The 18,166-nt window shown below is 51.9% G+C and overlaps 1 protein-coding gene across 12 annotated transcripts in view; it reads left to right on the forward strand.

Moving 5' to 3' along the window:
• Positions 1-15,397, forward strand: part of Ilf3 (interleukin enhancer binding factor 3) — a 44,145-nt gene extending 28,748 nt beyond the window's left edge. For 6 of the 12 annotated variants that reach the window (XM_052753909.1, XM_052753929.1, XM_052753940.1 and 3 more), the window contains 17 exons: positions 2,425-2,572; positions 3,819-3,910; positions 4,306-4,401; positions 5,008-5,119; positions 5,545-5,642; positions 6,190-6,301; positions 6,387-6,497; positions 7,361-7,560; positions 7,887-8,054; positions 9,254-9,379; positions 9,539-9,715; positions 9,808-9,964; positions 10,087-10,140; positions 10,928-11,035; positions 13,274-13,639; positions 14,208-14,336; positions 14,709-15,397. In XM_052753909.1, coding sequence (XP_052609869.1) covers positions 2,425-2,572; positions 3,819-3,910; positions 4,306-4,401; positions 5,008-5,119; positions 5,545-5,642; positions 6,190-6,301; positions 6,387-6,497; positions 7,361-7,560; positions 7,887-8,054; positions 9,254-9,379; positions 9,539-9,715; positions 9,808-9,964; positions 10,087-10,140; positions 10,928-11,035; positions 13,274-13,639; positions 14,208-14,336; positions 14,709-14,845 — 2,391 coding nt within the window. In that variant the 3' untranslated portion in view covers positions 14,846-15,397. The other 6 variants (XM_052753965.1, XM_052753958.1, XM_052753973.1 and 3 more) reach the window with 6 other exon arrangements.
• The last annotated feature ends 2,769 nt before the right edge of the window (positions 15,398-18,166 follow it).

Below are 18,166 nucleotides of genomic sequence, written 5' to 3' on the forward strand. Positions count from 1 at the left end.
CAGCTGGAGCTCAGTGGAAGAGTTCAGAGAGAGAAAGAGAAGAGGGAAAACAGTGGTCGTGGTGGCTTATACCTGTAATCCCAGCAGTTAGGAGGCTGAGTCAGGAAGATTATGCATATTCAAGTCCAGCTTGGGCTATAGAGTAAGACCCTGACTCAAAAAAACACCTCAGTCATTTCTTCTGTTACTAAAATACTGCATAACTAATGGTCTTTGATGCTTGTTGAACATTTACTGAGCCAGACTCCAGGTCAGATGTATGTGTATCTACCTCCCCCACTTTCTTCGAGAGTTTATCCATTATGGCTCACCCTCCCTGCCCTGACTTTTGGTAGAGTCTCATATTAGCCCAGGCTGGCCTTGACATCTTTATCTTCCTGCCTCCAGAATGCTAGGATTATAGGAATGGGTCTCCCTGACCAGTTGTGGCTAATCTCATACTTGTCTGAGTGATAGGGGTGATGTGACATTCAGGAGCTGAGAAGCTGATCCCAGCATGCCCCTCTGGGGGCAGCCAGAGACAGCAGAGCTTCTTTACTGTCATACTCTGAATTTCCAGAAAAGTTCTCCTAGATTTAACTTAAAAGATAAGCATACAGAAATTTCAGGTTGGTTTTAAGATTGTTACTTTGCAAAGAAAAATGCCTTTGTATGTCAGTAAACATTCCATTTTGGGAACCTCCTCGGGAGAGGTGTGAATTGAGATCTGGAAGAGCAGCAAGTGCAGAATGTTAGAAACTTGAGAGGAACTGCCACAGGTTAGACTCTCAGGTGGTTTCTCACAGCTGGGATTTCATGATGACTATTATCTCTTTCTAAAGATTGTTATGTGGAGCACATTGGTAAATATTTTGAAAGAAAGAGCTTTGTGATCTCTAGGGGTAGTAATGGATGTGGTGGACGCCTCACAAGGCGTGCATAGCGCTGTGGTTAGTGAGCTGCCCAAGTCCATCTCTAGTGTGCTGCACACAGGGCCGTGCTCCTTGTATCAGTGCTTCCTGACAGCTGATAGCTCCACCTCTCTGGGGATAGGGAGAAGCGAGGCACTCCTTTCCCAAGTGAGTGGTTGCCAGGGATGCTTCGAACACCCTGTATGACACGGGACAACCTCCTCAGCAAGAATTCCCCGATCCAGACGTGAGCCATGCTGAGGTCGATTTCCAGGGCACAGGTCCTCTCTACAGTATATGTATGCACTTTGCTTTTTTGAGACAGGGTTTCTCTGGGTAGTCCTGGCTAGCCTGGAACTCACTCTGTACACCAGGCTGTCCTCGAACTCAGAGATCCGCCTGCCTCTGCCTCCCAAGTGCTAGGATTAAAGGCGTGCGCCACCACTGCCTGACCCACTTTACTTCTTTTAACAAAAATAGTTTGAGACTGACATTTTTTCCAGTTAACAAGAACTAGCTTATGAAGAAGTTGAGTGTGGACTGTTGAGCACCCTGTAGACCTGCCTTGCAGGACACACATGGTTCCTTGTCTCTCCCTGTCTGTAGGCTAGAGTAATGCATGTGCTTCTCCTCCATGTTGTCTGCTGACTGCTTCTCCCAGCATGGGACTTGTTGAGGCTGTGGATCCCCTCTGTCGTGGACTTTGTTCTGTAGCCTTGAAGTGTGTGCATGTTAGGTCCATGTTAGAACTTAGAAGCCCCAGCCTTGAGCCAGCACTAAGGCTGAGTGAGATAAGAAAGCCACTGGCCAAGAAGAGCTTGTCTCAGAAAATGAGAAAAAAGACCTGGTTTTCTCTAGATAGGCTCTCCCTTGTATCCCAAACTGGCCTTGAGTTCAGTCTCCTGCCTCAGCATCCCGAGTGCTAGGGTTATAGGCATATGACTTCCTGGTGGCTAGCTGTTGCTTTTATTTATTTTTACACTAGATTTCACTGTGTAGCTGTGGCTTGCTCTCTAGACCAGGTTGGCCTCCAGCAGCAGTGTCCTCTTGCTTTTGTCTGTAGGGTGCCGGGGTTTCAGGCATGTACCCTGATGCTCAGGCTTGAATTTCATTTGGTGTTTGTTTGTTTTTAAATTAACATTGATTGGTTTTGGTGTCATTATGCTGCCCAGGCTTGCACTAACTTGCTGGGCTCAAGTTATCCTCTGGCCTCAGTCTCCCAAGTCACTGGAATAGCTGCCACTGCATTAGCTCCTTTCCCTCTCTGCCCTTGAGATAGTCTTGTTCTGTGGCCTGTGTTAGCTTTGAACTCATTATCCTGCCTTAGTCTCTGTAACTGCTGGGATTATAGGTATGAGCCACCACGTCTGACTCCTCCCTTTACATTTTAACATTCTTGGTGGAAATAGCTTGTCTGGCTACAGGATTAGAGGCCCACCTAGTATTCATAACCTGAGACCCAATGGAGTTTGTCAGGATTGTTGATTGCCTTACAGAGAAAGTGTTTTGAAAGCTACCTCTTTTCCTCCTCCAGACTGTAACAGAAGACAAGTACGAAATACTCCAGTCTGTGGATGATGCTGCGATTGTGATAAAAAACACAAAAGAACCCCCCTTGTCCTTGACCATCCACCTGACCTCCCCTGTTGTCAGAGAAGAAATGGAGAAAATATTAGCCGGAGGTAGGGAGGCCGAGAGAGGCCAGCAGAACATTGCAGACTTGGTGTTCCCTCTGGCTCAAATGTGCTATTCAGTTTTAGAGTGTTCTGATGAGAGGGTGTCAGTGGAGCTCTGACTGCCTGTACTCTAAATTCATGTCTCCCCTTGGCCTTGTGTTCTTGGGAGTTGGACCCAACAGTGGCACTAAAAGTGAGTAGCACTTTGCATAGGGCGTGCACCATTTTGTTTCTCATGCTCCTTGAATGGTCTTGAACCTCCTTGTTAAACTTGTTTTCCTCTGAAAAAAAGTGTGTCCCCCGGGAATCTTGCAGTGTTGCAGTGGTTAGCGGCAGCCAGATGGCTTCTCTATGAACGGCACGTAGGAGTAGTGATCCCTGCGGCAGAGCCGGGCTGTTTTCCTTTGGCCTCTGCCTGTGGCACTCTGAGCTTCAGGGAGTCCAGGAGCTGCAGCGGAGTTTTGGATAAGGTTTTAAACCATTGTGCTGTCTTCCAGCCCAGTCTTTGCACATCAGATGCCAGGCTGTTACTTCATCTCCATACAATTCACGATCTCTCTGCAGCCCTCCTGGGCCTGCTGTCAGGCCTTATCCAAATCACCGAGAGCCAAACGACAGCCTAGCTGTACTGCAGTGGAGACAGACTTGTTCATTTCCCTTTGGCACATGTATCTGATGCCAGTGACCAAAGCCCTCTTAGCTTATCCACTCAGGGACGCTGGACCTTTGACCAACAGGACTCTCTCTGTCAAGGCCTGGGGCTAGGGCAGTCCTGCCTGGTGGGCGGAGGTGGTCCCCTGTGCTTCAGGTGGATGCCTGTTTGTGAGAAGCAGAGAGGGAGTTCATTTCCACTCCCCCCACCTTTTTGTTTTTGTTTTTGTTTTTCCTATGGTAAATTCCAGCTTAGCTAATTTATGGGGAAGAATCAAGGGAACGGGTCTCTGAGAAGATAGGGTCAGCCTATCTATCTTTTCCCTTCCCCGCCAATTACACCTTTAGAGTAACTCTTCTTTTTTGATTTTGGTTTTTGTGTCTGTGGTTTAAAATTTTGGAGAGGGCCTCCCAGTTTCTCTGACTTCCTCTCAGAGCAGAGCTGACGGCACTTTAGCCTCTCCTTCCCTTGTCCAGGGTGGACACAAATTGAGATTGTGGGAGACTCAGCTGCCCTTTAGGAAGCTGCCACATCCCCTTTGCACCTGACAGAACCCCTTGGTCAAACTGTGCCTTGTCTTCTTATTCCATCCATGAATAGAAACGCTATCAGTCAACGACCCCCCGGACGTTCTGGACAGGCAGAAATGCCTTGCTGCCTTGGCGTCCCTCCGACACGCCAAGTGGTTCCAGGTTTGCATTTTGTTCTTCTCTTTGTCTTTCGGTAGAGAATGCCTAAGCTTGACACCATGGCTAACTTTGACCGTAAAGTGTCCGTGACATTGACTGTAGCCGGGCCGGTCTTGTTAGCACCTGCAGCGTGCAGCTGCTAAAGGAGCGCGCCTAAATCAATTGGACTTGACAACCCTGAGGAGGCTCCCGCTGAGCAGTGGGCTGCTTTGCAGTAAGAGTAACAGGCGTCCTTCCACACGGCAGGGAGCTCCGTGCTGGCCACACACTTGGTGGCTGTGCACCCCTGCACCCGTTTACCCTTGGCAAAGCAGCACCATGAGATTCGTGTTGTTGATGTGTGCCTGCTGTCCTCCGTGGTGCCCTGAGTATGAAGAGCCTGCGCTTTCTTCCTCTAGGCCAGAGCCAATGGGCTGAAGTCATGTGTCATTGTCATCCGTGTCCTAAGGGACTTGTGTACCCGAGTGCCCTCCTGGGGTCCGCTCAGAGGATGGGTAAGGCACCTTATGATTAGGGGTGGGGGTAATGTTTGTCCAGGCATGTCCTTTCAGAGTGTTGTGGCCTTCACATAGCTTCATGGTGTTGGCTTGGGTGGCTGTTGTGATCCATCAGACCCTGGGTCGGGGTGGAAGCAAGACAAGGGCCTTCTTGGGTCGGGGAGTGGGTAGGAGTAACAGTTCAGAAAGGAGGTGGGAGCTGCCTGGGCAGTCCACTGTGACTAGTCATATAAGGATCGGGGTGCAGGTGATCTTGAACAGTTTGCCATCAAGGGCCTGAGGCCTGTTCTGCCAATTGCCTGTTTTCTCCTCCTCCTCCTCCTCCTCCTCCTCCTTCTTCTCCTTTTATTTTTTTAAGCTGCCTGTTTCTTAACAGCCCACTATTAAGAGGTTACAGTTTAAGCCCAATTACCTCAGTCCTCAGTGTTGTCCCTTGGCCCATACATACTGCCTTTATGAAAGCCCCTGCCTAGATGTCTGATGTTGGCCTTTCACCTCACTGGCTGGCTTTCAGTCTCGGGACTCCTAACCCCTCTAGCCAGTGATAGGGCTTCCTAGGGTGTTTCCTGCGGCTGGATGCTCATTGTCCCTCTTGCCTTTTAGCCGCTGGAGCTGCTGTGTGAGAAGTCCATCGGCACTGCCAATAGGCCCATGGGTGCTGGCGAAGCCTTGCGAAGAGTGCTGGAGTGCCTGGCCTCCGGCATCGTAATGCCAGGTTGGGGCCTTGTGATTTTCAAGGGACAGGGAAAAGGACAGGGATGAAGGCCTTACAGCCACTGCCTCACTGGTCCACTGACTGGGTTAGGGATACAGCAGCTCCACGTCCCCCTGCTAGGGCCAAAGCACGTGACTACCCTCTTGCACCATCATATCCAGCCCTGTGCCGGGTCCGCAACAGTGAATGGGGCGGACCCAGGGCCAGTGGTGACCCACTCCCACGTGACTTTCTTGCTCTGAGACACATATAATTTATTTCTGTCGAAGGCTGGATGCCGAGTGGGTCACCGAGCTCGGTGTGTTTTCCAGAGCTGGGTGTGGATGGGGTGCGGGGGGGTAACACACCTGGTTCCCTCAGCCAGCAACTCTTATGAGACGACAAGGGATAATCCTCTGCATATCTTCCTTGTTTCCTGCCTTCAGATGGTTCTGGCATTTATGACCCTTGTGAAAAAGAAGCCACTGATGCTATTGGGCATCTAGACAGACAGCAACGGGAAGATATCACACAGAGTGCGCAGGTATAGTCGTCGCCACTGCCACCGTGAGCCCTTGCCCAGTCTGCACTCACTGGGCATTTGAAGGGCAGCCCCTGGGTCATAGGCTCAGGTTGGGGACCAGGCAAAGGCATGGTGTCTGATACAGGGAGCCCCAATCTGGGCTGCTGCTTTGTTCTGGTGCCACATGTGATTGTCTGCCTCTACCTGCTCGACTGCCATGTTGGCACAGCGAGGTCAGTGGGCCACAGCTTTGCTGTGAGAACTGCTCGAGGCTCTTCCCCTGCAGCTCTACCACTTGGCTCCACGTGGCAACCAGCCCCCAGGTTGGGGTCTCCTGTACTCTTCTTGAGGGGGGTGGTCACAGGCTGGCACTCCCCCACAGCAAGGCTGGGCCAGAGCTGTCAGGCCCTGCCCTGGCTGTCAGGGGACCCCTTGCTGACCTAAGGGAGACTCTTAGCAGCCCCTCCCTCCCCCCAGCTTCCACCCCATCTCAGAAGGCATTAGTGAGCGCACATGTGGTCACTGTGGCATGAGGCAGCCGAGTCAGACTCCTCTTCCCCTTCTCTAGCATGCTCTGCGGCTCGCTGCTTTTGGTCAACTCCATAAAGTCCTGGGAATGGACCCCCTGCCTTCCAAAATGCCCAAGAAACCAAAGAACGAGAACCCAGTGGACTACACTGGTAAGGACCCATGGGCACTGATGACAGGGCTCTCTCCAGAGTGCTGTTTGCATGTCTCAGCTGCTTCTACCTGGTCTCCTTTCAGTTCAAATTCCCCCCAGCACCACCTATGCCATCACACCCATGAAACGCCCCATGGAAGAGGATGGGGAGGAGAAGTCTCCCAGCAAAAAGAAAAAGAAGATCCAGAAGAAAGGTAAGAACATTCCCTGGCTGGTGCCCACTTTCCTCCGTCTGTCTCAGTTACTGTACATCTGGATGTTTTTGTCTTTTTTTTTTTTTTAATATCCCTTGAAGGCCACACTAAAAGCCTTATTTATTTATCTATCTATCTATCTTTAATCTGCATATGTTTAAAAAGAATTTCTGTGGGGTGTGAATGTGCATGTCCCGTGGTGTTCATGTGGAGGTTAGAGGACGACCTTGGGTCTGTCCTTCCTTCTACTTTGTTTTAGACGGGATCTCTTTGCTGTTTCCTGCTGAGTAGGCCAGGCTAGCTGCCCCACGGGCCCCCCTGGAGATTCTTGTGCTTCCATCTCCTGTCTAGCCATGGGAGTGCGAAGAACACAGATGTGCCCTGTCCCATGTGGCTTTATGTGAGTTCTCAGGAGCTGAACTCTCGGGCATTCACAGTAGGCCCTTTGGCCTCTTAGCCATCTTCCCAGCCCTTGATTTTTTTTTGAGACATGTTCTCTGTTATTGTTATGTAGCTCTAGTTGCCCTTGATATTTAAGTATTGTGAAAACCTGATGTCTGGGACTGGTGGCTCACATCTGTGACCCCAGAACCCATGAGGTTAAGGGGAGAGAACTGTGACTTCCAGTCCAGACTGAGGTTCAGAGTGAGGAAGGTGCTTTCTCCCCACCCCACGACCCCCAGGCTAGTAACTGGCACAGGTGCAGTGGGAGGGTCCCATGGTGAGTTACGCTCGCTCGCACTGGCTGCGGGAACGGCTCAGGCCAGGTCACTTGCCCCAGAGTCATGTAGCAGTCTCCATCCAGGCTTTGGCTCTTCTGGGCTCTGCAAGTTTCATCCCTTTTTACCTTGGTTTCTTCTTAGAGGAGAAGGCCGAACCTCCCCAAGCTATGAATGCCCTGATGAGGCTGAACCAGCTAAAGCCGGGGCTGCAGTACAAGCTGATCTCCCAGACAGGTCCTGTTCATGCCCCCATCTTCACCATGTCTGTGGAGGTAGATGGCAGTACCTTCGAGGCCTCAGGGCCATCTAAAAAGACGGCCAAACTACATGTGGCTGTAAAGGTAAGTGCTGCAGGTGCATACTCTTTTTCAAACGAGTTTCAAAATTCACCTTCCCACATAGGCCTCAGTTTGCAAGCTGACAGTATGAATCTCAGAAAGGGTGTAGAAACACAGAGGTAGATAGATTTTTGATCATTTAGCAAGTCATGTGTCACAGCTTCAGAGGCAACCTGAGAAACTAAAAGGAGGGGGAAAAAAACCTTTGCAGGTAGCTAAGATTGTGCTACAAGTTACCTTAGGAAGCTCTGTGGGGTGTGGGAGGACCTTTGTAGGTGGTTCCTTGAAAGCCTTGTGCCATCTGAGCCCTGGGTCTGTCTGCTCCACAGGTGTTACAGGACATGGGCTTGCCAACAGGCGCGGAAGGCAGAGACTCCAGCAAAGGGGAGGACTCGGCTGAGGAGTCGGATGGGAAGCCAGCCGTAGTGGCCCCACCCCCTGTGGTAGAAGCCGTCTCCAACCCCAGTTCTGTCTTCCCTTCAGATGCCACGACTGAGGTGAGCCTGTGGTGGGTGCTAGGAATGACGCTGCTGCATGGTGGGCCGTATTCCCGGGACAGAGCAGGTAGTCACTAGTCCTTATGTGCAGAACAGAGCCAGGCATGTCCAACGTGTGGCCTAACCTGAGAGCCTGAGATCACTTCAGACATTCTGAGTTGTTTTGCAGTTTTCTGTAACTGGGGTGCATGGTTCTCAAACTTGAACTTTTTTTTTTCTCCATTTTATATTTTATGTATGTGAATCTTTTGTCTGTGTGTGTGTCTGTGCAACACATGTGTGCAGTGTCCTCAAATCTCTTGGAACTGTAGTTAAAAAAGGTTGTGAAGCTAGGTGATTGATGGTGATGCATGCTTTTAATCCCAGCACTCAGGAGGAAACCCTGTCTTGAAAAACAAAACAAACAAAAACAAAAGGTTTGGAGTCACCGTGTGGGTGATGGGAGCAAATCCATGTCTTAGGAGAGCCGCCAGTGCTGCAACCACTGAGCCATTTCCCCCTTTAATATAATAAGCCCTGTAGCAATTTCATTTTATTATTACTATTTTTATTACATTCATTATTGTGTGTGTATACCCTTGAGGGCACACATTTAGTCGTATAACTTGTAGAAGTCTGTTTTGACGGAGCTTGGATCATCAGGCTTGGCGGCAAGTGTCTTTACACATTGAGCCATCTTGCCGGTCCCTGTGTGTGAGCTTGGTTGGTGTACAGTAATGTTTTACAGTGTCAGAAGGCTGGACTCACCTGCCAGATCATGTAGCCAGTCATCTGCAAAGGGAGCACCTGTGGAAGTTGTGGAGCCCAGAACCTGTACTCAGGGAGCCAGAACGGGGTGGGTGGAGTTGGTTGTATCCCTGAGACATGGCAGCTGGCATGCACACAGGATGGTCCAGATCTAGAGGCTCAAGTGAGAGGCCTTGGTTCAGTGGCTTTTTGGCTTCTGGGTGGTGGTGGAGTGCCCGAGTCTTAATTTTTTATTTATTTATTTATTTATTGGTTTTTCGAGACAGGGTTTCCCTGTGTAGCTTTGCGCCTTTCCTGGAACTCACTTGGTAGCCCAGGCTGACCTCAAACTCACAGAGATCCGCCTGGCTCTGCCTCCCGAGTGCTGGGATTAAAGGCGTGCGCCACCACCGCCCGGCCCAAGTCTAATTTAGTGGGGTTTTCTTTGTGCTTTCCCTGAGGACGTCAAGCAGCAGGGGCCGATATTGACTAAGCATGGCAAGAACCCAGTTATGGAGCTTAATGAGAAGAGGCGTGGCCTCAAATACGAGCTAATTTCTGAGACTGGGGGCAGCCACGACAAACGGTTTGTTATGGAGGTGAGTAATCAGGTGGCTAGAGGCAACCTTGACCTTCCTGGGAAAGAAGTGCTCTGGGAGAGGCCTGGGCCTCTGCGGAAAGGCTTTAAATTAAGCTAGGCCCTCACACTAGAAGAGGTGCTGGGTTAGCTCAGTCCCCACACACTGTTTTTTCCACAGGTTGAAGTGGATGGTCAGAAGTTTCAAGGTGCTGGTTCAAACAAAAAGGTGGCAAAGGCTTATGCTGCTCTTGCTGCGTTAGAAAAGCTTTTTCCTGATGCCCCCCTTGCCCTTGAAGCCAACAAAAAAAAGAGAACCCCTGTACCTGTCCGAGGTGGACCCAAATTTGCTGCCAAGGTGAGAATTCAACTTTGAGCCCTCTGGCCTTAGGTAGGAATTTGATTGATCTGAGGGTGGTGTGAGCCCCACTCCTGTGCACTCTCTTTCAGCCACACAACCCTGGCTTTGGCATGGGAGGCCCCATGCATAACGAGGTGCCCCCGCCTCCCAACCTTCGAGGCCGGGGTCGAGGAGGGAACATCCGTGGGCGAGGACGAGGGCGAGGATTTGGTGGCGCCAACCATGGAGGAGGCTACATGAATGCTGGTGAGGGTTCTCTCCCTTCCTGTCACCTATGGCACACTCCAGGGATGATTGTGTTTCCTCTCCTTGGAAGGAAGGTGTAGATGGGTGCATATCCACCCTGGAACCTGTCTGCTCTCTTGCAGGTGCCGGATATGGAAGCTATGGGTACGGCAGCAATTCGGCCACGGCAGGCTACAGTAAGTGTGCGCTCTCTCTGTCTGCACTTGGGAAGCTGCGGCGGCGGCAGCAGCGTAGTCTGGGTCTGAGTTAGGGTAGGTTGCTGGCCTTAGCATCTCTGAGGTTCAGGGCCACCAGCCGTACCTTTTTGCGGTGATTAGGTTAGCCCCGGCCCTCAAGTCCCTGTCCCCAAAGTGTGTCCAAACTGTCACAGTTTTAATGCTAACACACCCTTGTGTACCTACCGCCTAAGTTCCTTTGAAGTCGGCTTTTTAAATTTCTCTGCTTTAAGCACCAGTCTTTGAGAATGCGCCTTCCTGCCCGTGCACTGCTCTTTGTCTTGAGAAGGAGCCTTCATTGGGGGGTCACACGAGCAGAGAAATCTAAAACCTGAATTTCAAATGTGGCGCTCTGTGCCCTTTTTCAAAAGAATTCTAATTTCTTCTCTCTGCTCTGTCTCCCCCTTTTGTAGGTGACTTTTTCACAGACTGCTACGGCTATCATGATTTTGGGGCTTCCTAGAGCGTCTAAAAGTATTGACACAAAATCAACTTTTTACTCCAATTTCCTCCAACTCCAAAACCCAAAGTGTCCGTGCTGTGTCCCTGTGCTTCTCTGGGGTTCTCAACCGTGGCTTTCCACCGCAGCTTGTCTGAAACTGTTAGCCTGCAGACTTAAGACAATGGCAGGTTCTGTCATGAGTTTGCCTTTGAACTTGCTCATTTCGAAGTACACACTAAGTGGAAAAACCCTTTTCTCAGATTTATTTTTTTTTCTTATTTTTATTTTTATTTTTTCTTTGTGCAGCCTCGCACAGAATTCAGAATTCTAGAACCAGCGTTGTTCAGCATCAAGGCAAAGGCCCAGCTTTGCTTTTTACGGAAAGCATTCCTTTATTTGAAGAGACAGATAATGGCACGTTTTAATCTACCTTTGTCTTAATTTACAGCAGGTTTTGTATGCATTTTTAACCTTTTCACAAATTTCCACATCTGATTGATGCCTTTGGCAGTGATGAGAACGGTTTCAGTACATGAGAATCCAGAGCAACTGACTTTTTCTTGCCTTTTTAAGGAGCATGTAACCTCTGGGATGGCCAGGACTTGCGTAGAGCAGGGCCTGCCACCTTTTGTAAATGCTCTGGTGGGTCCTGGGGTTAAGGGGATTCTGTGGCTGCTTTTAGTTAAGAGCGTGAATTTGCAAAGGCATCAAAACTGCGCTTCCGTTACCTGTGTGAGAAGTAAGACAGGCTTGAAAGGAGAGAATAACGTGAAATTTTGCAAGTCCTGATCACAGCTGTTAATGCATGGACTTCTGGATTGGGTTTGGGTTTGTCTTTTTCACAATGGGCCTTTAAAACTGAGCTGGAAGAGGCCCGCACATTCCCAGAGGTCCCCCCCCCCCCCCCAGCAAAGATCTGGCTTTGACCCCACCAGGGTCTACACCGCCGGGCACCTAGAAGTTGCTCCCCATTGTGTAAAGTACAGGGCCCCTTCTTTCAGGTGGGGATCCTTGTGATACTGTGGTTAGGCCTCTGCTCTGTAGTCTTTGCTGCAGATCTGCCCCTTCTTTGACTTGCAAGATTTGATGTTTATTCAGACAAAAAGTGGCCAAAATGGTTATCGTGTGACTTGTTCCCCAAGGTTTGAAAAGTCAGTGAAACTTTCTGAGACCTGCATGATGTATTTTATTTTATTTTTATTTTTTAGAAAGTTATTGTTTGCGAATAATGTCTTTTTATACCAGGAAATAGTTCTGAATGACGTTGAAAACCTACCTTTTCCTTATTACTATTATTATTTTTAAATGAATACATGTTAAAGTAATGAGCCCTCCGTCCTGGCGTCTGATTCATTCATGCCCGGCTTCAGGCAGGCCGCTCAGTCGCTCAGCATAGGACCCTGGGGAAGCCAAGGCAGGGGCCTGAGGAGGTGCTGGGGTTGGGGTTGGGGGTGATCTGGAGCCCTGGGCTTCCCAGTATCCTCACTGAGCCTCCATGTGTTTGCTTTCTTGCATTGTGGGACACTTCCTCCTCTGTAGTGTTGTGGCTGTGTGATGGGGTGGGAGAGGCCTGTCTAGAGACAGGCTTGCACAGGGGCATTGCCTCTGCCTGTGCTTGTGCCAGCAGCTGGGGGAACATCAGCATGGGGGTGGGCTGTGGACCCACCAGCGGCTAGAGGGAAGGCATAGTGCCCTTAGGTCTCAACCAGGGAAGCAAGGTCAGGCTGTGTGGGAGCACCCTTCTCCCTTCTGCCTGTCTGGGGCCTAATGGGGTTCACTGGGCTAAGGTCTGCATGCTGGGGCTACTTTGGGAATCCAGGCTTCTGGGAGCTCCAAGGTCCCTGTTGAGCACTGGACAATATTCTGGCTTCCCCTGAGCCTGGAGGAGGGAGCTCCCTCCTGTAGTGGGATTGAAGTGATGCCTTGACCCAGCCCAGCCCTGTTGTCCTCCTGCCCCTGTCAACTCCACCCAAGTCTCCAGTAGGGAGCACGTGGATAAACCCAGTGATGAGAAGTGGGGGCCAGCGACCGCAGCGGCCACAGTGCTAGCTCATCAGTCCTGCCATTGAGGGAGGCCCCATCCGACATGGAACCTCAGTCTCAGCCTGTGCTTGCCTTCTCAGGAGACTGGGGACCCACTCTATGCCTTCAGTTGTGTTTTCACACTCAGGACGGAGGCCGGGCAAGTGTCTTGAGTCTCACGTCACTTTCTTTAGAGCAGTTGGTCTTGAAGACCATGGTGGTCTTAGAGACCTCCATGGCAAGGCATCTCCTGGGGTCCCCAAGGCTTGTGCCTGTTGAGCTCATTTCCTGCACGGAGGGAAGGGGGGTGGCTCACTGCTTCTGGGTGCTTTGCTTTTCCTGTCACCGTTGGGGACATCTGGGTAGCCGTCAGCTAGTCCTGAATGTCACCACGCTCGGAGCCCATCTCATTGTAATGTTGACATCTGCAAAGCTGCTGTCGTGCTGCTGCTTGGCAAAGACCCTTGTCACCAGCTGAGGGTGAGTGGAGCTGAAGGCTGGGCTGGCTTAAGCCAGGCTGCTCTGAGCAGTAAGCTGTGGGCCAGCCTTCAGGGCCCACGACTGCTGCCTTTCTCCCCTCCCAGCCCTTACTCGGGGACCCTCCACCTGATCTGCTGCTTCCCTGTTTAGGTCAGTTCTACAGCAATGGAGGGCATTCTGGGAATGCCGGTGGTGGAGGCAGCGGGGGCGGTGGTGGCTCATCCAGCTACAGCTCCTACTACCAAGGAGACAGCTACAACTCACCAGTGCCCCCGAAACATGCTGGGAAGAAGCCGCTGCATGGGGGCCAGCAGAAACCCTCCTACAGCTCGGGTTACCAGTCCCACCAGGGCCAGCAGCAACCCTACAACCAGAGCCAGTACAGCAGCTACGGCACACCGCAGGGCAAGCAGAAGGGCTACGGCCATGGGCAGGGCAGCTATTCCTCCTACTCCAACTCCTACAGCTCCCCTGGTGGTGGTGGGGGCTCCGACTACAGCTACGACAGCAAATTCAGTGAGTTGGCTTTCAGTGTCCACTTCCTGGTTGGGATGGCCAAAAGCCCAGCTCTAGCCAGGAACTGTGAGGCGCTCTGGGAGAGTGAGTGTAGGGAGAAACCTGGATGGGTCACCTTGGGCCCTAGGGCCCTTCCCTGTGACTGAGGTCTCTGCCCCCATGCTGTGGCTAGGTACCAGGGTAGAAGTTGCAAGGCTGCCTCCTGGAACTTCCCAAGGGCTGTATTCCATCCAGCTCCTCAGTGAACCAGCCCCATGCACTGGCCTCCGGGCTTCATGTGCACTGTTGCCCAGTAGGGTTGTAGGTGTGTTTGTCCTCATGAGAGAACAGCAGTCATCAGGAGGATTGGGGGCTAAATAAGCGGTGGGATGGGGGGCAGATAAAAGCATTGTGTCCTGGGGGAGAAGAGGCAGTTGGGAAGGTGAGACAGGTGGACTTCAGAGTGGGTGATAAGCCTGACCCAGGGCAGGGTGACTGTGACAGGGCTCCCCACCAAGGCTCCTCACCTATCTGAGCTGTCCTTGGCCCCAGGCCCTAATCACACTGATTTTTTTTTTTCCCCCCTCAGACTACAGTGGTAGTGGAGGCCGCAGTGGCGGGAACAGCTATGGCTCCAGTGGGTCATCCTACAACACAGGCTCACATGGGGGTTACGGCGGAGGTTCTGGGGGCAGCTCTTCATACCAAGGCAAACAAGGTGGGCCCGGACGGCAAGTGGTCCGGCAGGGCACTGTGAGCGGGGCTATGTGACAGCTGCTGCTGCTGCTGCTGCTGCTGCTGCCTTCCCTTGGGGGCTGGGCCTGGGCTCAGTCTTTTCGGGGGCCAGAGACCTCAAGTCCCTAACTCTTAAATGTTGGCAGCTACTGAACTGCGCTGTGGGGCTCCTATCTCTGGTCAGTCAGTCAGCACTTGACGTCAGCCCTAAAGGCACAGTTGTCCCACCTCTTGGGGTAGCAGTGAGTGATAGGCCAGTGTGACAAAGTAGGAGCCCACTGCCTGCCACCCTGGGGTACAGCAGTGTGTAACTGTTGCCCAGACCTCTGCTAAGCCCCCTCCCTCCATCTTGCAGGAGGGTACTCATCACAGTCGAACTACAGCTCCTCTGGGTCCAGCCAGAGCTACAGCGGCCCTTCCAGCTCCTACCAGTCCTCACAAGGCGGCTACAGTCGGAACCCAGAGCACAGCATGAACTACCAGTACAGATAAGGCCCAGGCTGCTCTCCCTCTCACCTCCTGCACCTCTGCCTCCGACTCGTCTCGGGAGACTGTCTGCACATCACCGTCGCCATGTCCACCGGCGCAGTGCCCACCCGTCCATGCTGCCGATGTTGCCACGCTGTGAAGTGTGGTGGTCCCTGAGGCCCGTGCCGTGACCCCTATTTAGCTGTGTTTGGGACTCCGTGTCTTCAGTGGTTTGTTAGTTGCCATTCCACCTTGTCTGAGTAGTGTTGGAGTTGTTGCCTTGCGGTGTCCCTCTGTCTGTCCCTGCCCGGTGTGAGTTCCATCGGGTGTCCTTAAAGAGTTGCAGAAGGGATACAGCATCTGTTAATGCTTTTGTGAAGTGAGTTAAATGAGCTTGCTTTATTTTAATGCTTTAGTGTTTCGGTTTTATAAGTGAAGATTTTATTTTAAAAACCAGTGAGAAAGAGTGGTTTGTTTTGTTTTGTTTTGTTTTGTTTTGTTTTGGTATGTCTGGATCATTCAGGCAGTACATTTGAATTCCGCTGAATGTAGACAAATAAAGAAAAACAAAACTGCGCTTGTCGCAGGCCTTGCGATGTTTTCTCTTTCTGGATGGTGTTTCTGCTCCAGGTCATTATTCACCTTATTTGGCCCTGGCTGACCTCAGACTTGCAGCAACCCTCCTGCCTCAGCTTCCCAAGTGCTGGGGTAACAGGTGTGAGCCACCATACCCAGCTTTTTGAGGAAGTTTAAAACGTCATCTCACACCATGGCAGAGCAGACTGTCCCTGTAAGACTGTAACTCAGTTGGGAAACCACAGGGTGGGGCTGGGTAAGGTTCCCTAGGTACAGTCCTGCCTAGAGGTGCTGTGGAAATGGGAGAGCCGGGCCTGAGACTTGCTAAGGGCAGTGGTTGTCACTGTCGGAGGCCTCTGCCCCCAGGTGAAGTCCTGCACTGTAGGCAGAGGGCATTGGGAAATGCTGCATGCACCTCTATCAGGGAAGGAAGGCCTTCTCACTCTGACCCTGCCCGCAGAGGGCCTGAGGGCGTCCAGACTAGGATTCCCCCTTGGGAGGAGCACCTCCACTGCTGCCAGCCCCAGCACAGGTGTGCCTCGGCCTGTGCACGGCGCCACCCCCCCCCCACCCCCCCCCCCCCCCCCCCCCGCATGACGGCTTACTCAGAAGATCTGTGTTGCTACTCCAGGCTCCTACCTCAATGCGGGAAGTCAGCCAGGGAGATGGATCTTTCTGCTGCAGGAAAGGGACACGGGTGCCTTCTCAGGTGAGGTAATAGGCTGAGGGAGGAGGCCTGAAGCCCCAGTACCTTTTGAACTCCTCCCAAGACCAGAACAGCAGCTGCACCCTCACTCAACTGACTCTCCCCTCCCGCGGCTCTGGGTGATGGGACCCTCCAGCCACACTGAAGTTTCTCAGTGGACACTCAGCCAGCAACAAGGGATTCCACACACCCAGCCCTGGTGCATCCAAGCTCATCAATGCAGGAAGCTGGCTTCAGGAAAGTGTAGCTTGTCCCCTGAACGTAAGAGAAGTTGGTGCTGGCCCTTCATCTGCACAGCTGGGAGGCCTTCCTCACAGTTGCCCTCCAGCCCTCGAAAGCCATCCCGGGGGCGCTGCTGCCTCTTCCTCACCTGGGAGTGAGTAGGCAGGAGCTGGTTTATGATGGACACTCTCCCTGGGTGCTATTCTCCAGGTTGCTTTGAGTGGTATCTCATGTCATCTGTAAACAGATCTCCAGGAGTCTGAGCAGGAAAGGGCAGAGATCATGGTTTGTCTCTGATGATGGCAATGTACTTTTTTGGGGGGGGCGGGGGGTTTCGAGACAGGGTTTCTCCGTGTAGTTTTGGTGCCTGTCCTGGATCTTGCTCTGTAGACCAGGCTGGCCTCGGACTCACAGAGATTCGCCTGGCTCTGCCTCCTGAGTGCTGGGGTTAAAGGCATGCGCCCCCCGCCAAGCAGCGGCAATGTACTTTTTGTGTAAGCATAGAGGTTGGGGCCTGGGCTTCAGGTGCACACTGCTCCCGAGTATTAACACTTGTCAGAGGAGGGCACTAACGGCCACCTTTGGATTCCTAACAAGGATGCAGACCCAGGGCTTCCACCTGCTTGAGCGGTGTCCCTGGGCTGTGGCCAGTCTCCTCTGCCAGTTTACTGTCCACTGGATGGCTTTTGTCCCAAGGGTCACTTAGGCTTCTGGCCTCTGCAGCTAAACATCTAGTCAGGATTTGAGGCCAAGTCTAATAGTACACATGACCTGCTGAGACCTGGAGACAAGTCAAGTCACAAGAGACTTCATGTGTGTGTTGTTGGAATTTTGGAAACAGGGTCTCACTTCCCTGACTGGCCTCGGAATTTGTGGTGGACCTGCCTCCACCTCCTGAGTCCTGGGATTTGGACGTGCCCTCACCCTTGCCTCATGGTCTGTTGGCCTACCGTGTGGTTTACTAGGCGGTGCTTATGTTCGGCGTCTATGCTACACTGCTGGTCACAGTCATTATGCTGCCGGGATCCAGTGGGCTCCCCAGCTTGATAGCAAGACAGGCTGGGCAGTTGGAGCCGGGAGAGGGCTTAGGTGCAGGGGTGAGGGAAGAGTATGCCAGGCAGAGGAGCAGTTGAGAATGTTCCTGGAAGTTTCTCCGGTCCCGCCTGGCCCAGCGGTCAAGATGAACTTCTCCCACGTCCTGCAGCCACTTGGTCACAATTAAATGCACAGAGGCTTATATTACTTACAAACTGCATGACCTAGGGGTCAGGTTTCTTGCTAACTAGCTCTTATAACAACCCATTTCTATTAATCTATACGTTGCCATGTGGCTGTGGCGTTACTGGTTGGTGGGCATCTGTTTGCTCTTTGGGCAGCTGATGACTTCCCTGACCATCCTTCCCTTTCGAATGTACTGCCTAAACTTATCCCGCCCTGCCATAGGCCAGTGCAGCTTTATCAACCAATCAGAGCAACACATGTTCACAGTGTACAGAAAGACATTCCACAGCAACAGAACAGGCAGAGAAACAACTGGGTTTGGGCATGGGTATGCGAAAGGGAAAGGTGAGCAGTGTGACTGGGGGGGCGGGTAGGGGTCATCAGATGCCAGGCCGAGGGCATCTTGTCCTAAGGGCCATGCAATGGATCACTAAGGGATCTGAGCTGGGAAGACCTGGGTGACTGTGTTTTAGTCCTTGGAGTTGTGGAGCAAGGTCAGTGGCATTGGAAGACAAAGGGGATTGCAGGCCAGAGGTGCTGAAGTTCTGGAATGTTCTGAAATTGAAAGCCCTTTTGGATTTGAGGGAGACCTGAGGTGGTTTAAAAACTTTTTGTCTTTG

Source organism: Peromyscus californicus, unplaced genomic scaffold (assembly GCF_007827085.1).
Source record: "Peromyscus californicus insignis strain IS unplaced genomic scaffold, ASM782708v3 Scaffold_11__1_contigs__length_118956290, whole genome shotgun sequence".
Taxonomy (NCBI): domain Eukaryota; kingdom Metazoa; phylum Chordata; class Mammalia; order Rodentia; family Cricetidae; genus Peromyscus; species Peromyscus californicus.